Here is a 6,000-nt window from a genome sequence, read left to right as displayed (position 1 = left end):
TAGAATTGCAATTAAACAAGGTACAATGTCGCAGAGCTTTATCCTAATGACAGTTTAATATTGAACTATGAATAGTTACAATAAGTACCTACTAAATGACATCATAGGATACAATCATGCTATTTTTTATCAGTCTTACCCGTTTTTATCTTTATGGCACAGAAAAATCACAGATTACTACACTTACACTGTGTTCTTAAAATCTATAACCCTGTACTTGCAAAAAGTTACTCCTAAAAGTTAAGCTTACTCAATATAATTATAAACCTTATAATCAATGGAATGTTAGACCACTTATTAAACCATAATTGTTGTGAAGTACTCAAAGGACTTCCGTTGTCTATTTTAAAAAAATATTAAAATAGACAACAGATAAAAATATTTAAAACAAACTTTCGTAAAATCCAGAATAGCATCTTGGAATAATATTTTTTGTAACAAAGTCCGCAAATCCTGTTTTTTTTTTTATCAGAAATTGTTAGTTTAGAATTATAAGCTGCTCTTAAACGTAATTCACTAATGTGTAAATTATTATCTGATCGAGTTTTACGCGTATTAATGGTTGCTTTTGATTTTACTGATATCCATTCACTCTCATAAGAATATTTTAAATCATAAGTCTCACTATTTTTTACAAATCGTATAGATTTTATTTCAGATAATTTAATCTGGTTACCTTGCAGATCTTTGTTAACATTTAATGTAATATCCTCAAACAACTTTTTTAAATCATAAAAATCGTCATAGTTCAATTCGTTAACTACAAAAGCATTTCCAGTTTTCTTTGAGTCTCGTATAAATTGAACATACTGGTAAGGAATGTAGATAGGACCAGACTTTTTTGCTCTTTTAATTGACTTTTCGATTAGCGAATGAGCATTGTCACCCTCATTTTGTGTATGACCACGAATCAAATATTTATGGGTAATCGATTTTATTGGAAGAGTTTCAACGGCGTAATAATACATGCCAACCAGGAATCTAGAAGAGCAAAATATAGAAATTAATCAAAGAAATATTTTTATATCCTATTTTTTTAGAAAAATAGTGACAGTAAACTTACCTGTTTTTCTGCTGACCACAGCAGTTGTCAGAGTAGAATATTATATTGCTATTTGGATAACGTTCGGCAGTCTCTTTCAGAAATTTCAATACACAAGAACCAATTTCTACAGCTCCTCTATTGCCAAGTCCCTCGTGCCAGAAATAGCAATTAGTAATGTTATCTTTTATATTTGTAATCTGTTAAAATAGTTAAAATATTAGTATTTATATATAGGTAGTTACAAACGTATAGAATAGGGAAAATACAAACCGTAAAATTTAAACAATTTAATTTCGATTTGTAGAAGAACGCCGAACTATTACCAATAGGTACAGGCATAACTGCCTGTAAATCATATATTGCAACGACAGTTTCTTCATTTTCTTTTGCCAACTCTATATCCTTCGCTTTCTCTTCCCTACTTAATGTTTTCTGCTTTAGGTGTTCTTCGTAACATTCTTTTAATTTGATTTGGTCTTCTCCAGTGACATTTTTATAAGACTCGCAGAGATCGCACTGATCTTTTTTGGGTGCAAAAAATGATAAATTAAATTCAGTGTTGAAAATTCGGTAGTATATATCAAATGTTGCTGATGGCATTGTTCCTCTAATAGATACATAATTATGATGCAACTCTTTAACAGTAAGACCGCCATCAATAAATTCACGAGTAGTGTTAGCTCGAGTATAGTGACTCTCAATTCTAGGTACAGAATTAATGTGATCGCGAACCGATTGTAAGATTTCCGGGTTTGTTTGATTATGATGCCCATGTTTGCCACGTTTATCTTCTGGGATCACACCTGTACTATTTCTACCTTCAATAACAGTTCGCAATGTTCTCTCGGATATCCCCAAAGTATTGATAAAAAAAAATTTACACACTCGGTTACTTTCGCCATTCACCGTGAAATGAAAAACACAGTTTTGTTTCCTAGTTTTGGCAGCTCCTTCTTTTATTCGACGGTAAGGGACTTTTAATGTTGTTAAACAGGAGTTTAAAAAAATCACGCTGCCTTTGCAGCGTTCCCAAGCCCCAATAACAATCAAATATTTCCTGTCTTTGTCCTTCCGTTATTTTATTACGACATTTGAGCCTACATTTTTCTGTACATGGTAATTTAATAGACTTTTCTGCGACAGTTTTGCCAGTTCTAGATACGTATTGTTTTCCAAAGTTACGTTGTCGTTTTCGTACATTCTTTATCCACGCAGATTCATTCCGAACTCTCTTCTTTCCTTTCTTGGGTACAGTAGTCTCGGCAGGCGCTACACCTTGGCTGGCATCCATTAAATTGGAATTTCTGACCGAATCATGAGTAGTCGATGTAGATGTTGAGCTAGAAGTAGAATCAGACGAACTGGACGATGAAATAGAACACGAGGAGCTTGTCGATGAGGTAGATGATGTTGAATTTATACGGCCACGTTTTACAGATTGCTCTGGTTTATATTCGTCACCACTATCATCTGCAGAAAAGTCTTTAGTTTCGCCTTCACTACCATTTTCGTCGTTAGCTAGGATTGGTGGCGAATTTGTGTTATTTAAGGAAGTTATAATATTTTCCGTCACAGTCAATGCTGTTTGGTCTGCAGTATCTCTGAAATTTAGTAATGAAACATTAAAACTCGGCACTGTGCAAAAATATTAAACAAATACTATAAATGCTCATTACCATTTACACTGGCAGAATTAAAGCTATTGGAAGAAGATTGGTCCTCAATGCTACCAGAATCCTGTTCACAAAGTTTGACTAACATTCGTGCTCGGCTTCCCATTTTAGTGGCTGAAATTCTATAACAAATAATAATAATAATATTTGTGAGTTATATTTGATTATAAATTATTGTAATTAGTCATAATTGTTTTAATTAGTACTCATTTCAAGATAGTACTGGCGTAATTACATTTACGTCTAAAAAAATAATCTAAAAGTTTAAAGGAATAACTGCGTAATTGTACGATACGTCTTTGTAGCCATAAAACTATTTGAAATATCACTAACTATTTACTGAAACAACGGCACATTTGTATAATACGTCATTGTAGCCATAAAACTATTTGAAATGTCACTAAACGTTTAATAAAACAACGGCACATAGTATGATACGTCATTGTATCTGTAAAACTATTATTTTTGCAAGTTTAAAATTGTCATAAAGTACAATTGCGTCTTTGTAGTTCCTAAGTTTAATTTAAAAAAATGTCATATTTACCTTAGAGACGATGTAACTCCCTGACACGTGCACACTATGAGGGGCGCCCCGTGCAACTGAATGTTTGGCCGTTGTCGCTCGGAATTCGCGCGCGAAAACGCAATATTTCAACAACGTCTTTTCGTTCTCTAGCGGGCTTTTTTGGAACTTATAAATATGACGTTTTCACTTCTAACGAAGATTATTATGGTGATCGTTGTGGTGTATAGTGCCACCAACTTATCTGTTCAGTTGACAGGGTCGCTAGTACAGCGTCCAATGTTACCATATAATTAATTATATTTGCCTACTGAAGAGGGAGCTCAACAACTTTGAGACCTATGATTTTTACTAGATAAAATATGTAAAAATTATTTAAAAAGATAAATAACCTTCGTAAACATCCTAAAAAAAAGAATTAGGTTAATAATGTCAAATTTTAATTCTTAAATGATATTCTAGGACAGGAAAAATAAAAAGTCCAGAATTATTAACTATAATTATTTATATTTTATAAAAATAAAATTTATATTTTATAAAAATAATTATGGTCATGATCTCTAACTTCGAGGGGCTCCACACCAGACATCCCTGAGCGAAATAATGACGATGCGCCTGAGGTGCCTGTGCCAAGTGATTTACATAATTCGTCATCAGAGTCACTTGAATCGCTTTCGCTATCACTATGCAACTTAATAATGAATGGTTCTTCTAAATATCCATCATTGTTCCTGTATTTTTCTTCAATTCTTTTTACGTGGTGACAATGGTTTTTCCACTCTTCTTTTGTTATTTTATCGAATGCATTCTGAATTAACTGGGGCATTTCAGCACTAGATTTACCAACATTTCGCTCAGCGACATTTCTCTTCATTGAACTCCAAACCATCTCGATTGGGTTCAAATCACAGTGGTATGGCGGTAACCTGAGAACAGAATGGCCATGACTTTTTAATAGATTATCTATTTCATATTCAGGAGCTGGTTTATGACGCTTTATTAATTCTTGCAGTTGAGGTTTCGTCATTTGCTCAGAAAATTCTATATTTCTCTCCCTCAGCCACAATTGCATGACAGCCTTAGTGTGGATTGAATTGGGACATTTATTAACACAAATGCTGTGATAGGGGGCATTGTCCATCACTATAAGAGTATGCTTATGCAGGTTCGGCAGCAATTTCTTAATAGTCCATCTTTTAAAATTATCATTATTCATTTCATCATGGTAGTCACCGCTCTTAGTGTTTGATTTAAACACAAGAAGAGCATTCTCTACAAAACCTTCTTCGCCTCCTGCATGAACTATAATCCACCTATTCCCTTTTGATACTGGCTCCAAATCACCTTCAACATCTGGACCTTGCCAACATTTGTCAGTTGAGTGAGATGAGTGTATATAGGTCTCATCTAAATAAACGACGGGTTTTTTTTCTCCAGACTCATTCTCACGAATTTTTTGTAAGTATGCAGCCCTCCACGCAGTTATGTCATTACGCTCACATAGCACTTTTCTATTTGTTTTAGTTTTTTTAAAACGAAATCCTATTTTATGCAGCAGTTTTCTAAGTGTTTCACGTTTTGCAGAGAAATCAATTTCTTCTCTAAGTATGTTTAATAATTTTGGTATAGTCGGAATTTCTTTCCTAAATGAATAAAATTCATGAATTTTTCTCCGTATGACGCCAATGTCAAAATCATCAATGTCCAATTTTCCTGTTTTTCTTTCTCTATTCTTACCGGGAGTAGATAGTTTGACATTACTTTCTTCAGCTTTTTTCTTTTCATTCATGAGCTTGTAAACAAATCGTTCGCTTACTCCTGTAGCAAAAATATAAATACATGAAGTATAAAAAAACATTTACTACCAAAAATACTCAGTGACACTTTAACTAAGTAAAATAAAATAACTGAAATATTTACGCGGGACTTTCTATTAATTAACTATCAACACTTCATAGCAACACTAACCTGTCGCAGCTGCGACGCGTTCTGTCACTTTCTCAAACGGTATTTTCGGAGCTAGCAGGCGTTTTTCTTCCCTCATGAAATCTAAAACCTTTAAAATAATGACCCGTGCATCACTTTTGAGAGGCTTAGGCATTTTTAATCACTTATTACAATTATATTCGAATCGAAAAACAAAGAGCACTCACACTTCAAAGAATTGACAGCGGAATGACATTTCAAAATGGCGGTCGGCTTTGTTTTAGTTCCACATTTGTCTACTGAACAGAAAAGTTGGTGGCACTATAATTAAGTCGATTTCGCATTTTTTGCAATTGTGTCACTGTCGCTCCAAATGAGCGATATATACATACACGTTTGGATATACAATAAGACTGATTAAAAACTTTGATTACCTATTTTCATGATCTCACAGAACTAAGACTAACAATTTAGCTGTATAGCTGTATATTTAACTTTTTTTTAGTTATTTACACTCTTAACGCTTTCTACACTCACAGCCCCACACTAGGATTACCTGTGTTGTGGGTGCCATGGACACACACATAGACAAATACACAAACACCCAGACCCAGAAACACAAATCTAAATTCATCATTTAGTTATCTGTCTGGCCGGAGATCGAACCCGGTCAGACCGGTATGGTGGCCGCTCCGCCATGCGGGTCGTCAACCGTAACCGTAACTATAAGTCTAAATTTCAGTGATCTCTGTAATACAATATCCTATTTGAAATTAAAAAAATATATTAACTTTATACAAATAATACTCTCTACTAAAGATGTATATGAATAT

General features: G+C 33.8%; 1 protein-coding gene across 1 annotated transcript; it reads right to left on the bottom strand.

Annotated features, from left to right (window-relative positions):
• Positions 1-2,519, bottom strand: LOC140756194 (uncharacterized). The gene is made up of 3 exons (XM_073091635.1): positions 1,316-2,519; positions 1,064-1,242; positions 1-981 (listed from the first exon to the last, which is right to left on the bottom strand). The coding sequence occupies exons 1-3, from the start codon at positions 1,643-1,645 to the stop codon at positions 357-359; spliced, it is 1,134 nt and encodes a 377-aa protein (XP_072947736.1). The 5' UTR covers positions 1,646-2,519; the 3' UTR covers positions 1-356.
• Between the last annotated feature and the right edge of the window lie 3,481 nt (positions 2,520-6,000).

This window comes from Epargyreus clarus, unplaced genomic scaffold, assembly GCF_041222505.1.
Source record: "Epargyreus clarus isolate Ecla_fem2 unplaced genomic scaffold, WU_Ecla_fem_2.2 ptg000034l, whole genome shotgun sequence".
Taxonomy (NCBI): Eukaryota; Metazoa; Arthropoda; class Insecta; order Lepidoptera; family Hesperiidae; genus Epargyreus; species Epargyreus clarus.
This window is presented reverse-complemented; position numbering and strand designations above follow the sequence as displayed.

Coding starts and splice junctions, on each gene's coding strand:
- LOC140756194 (XM_073091635.1), bottom strand. CDS start 1,645: ATGCCATCAGCAACATTTGATATATACTACCGAATTTTCAACACTGAA. Junction 1,243..1,315: donor TAAATTGTTTAAATTTTACG/GTTTGTATTTTC, acceptor CTATTTTAACAG/ATTACAAATATAAAAGATAA. Junction 982..1,063: donor TGTGGTCAGCAGAAAAACAG/GTAAGTTTACTG, acceptor TTGCTCTTCTAG/ATTCCTGGTTGGCATGTATT.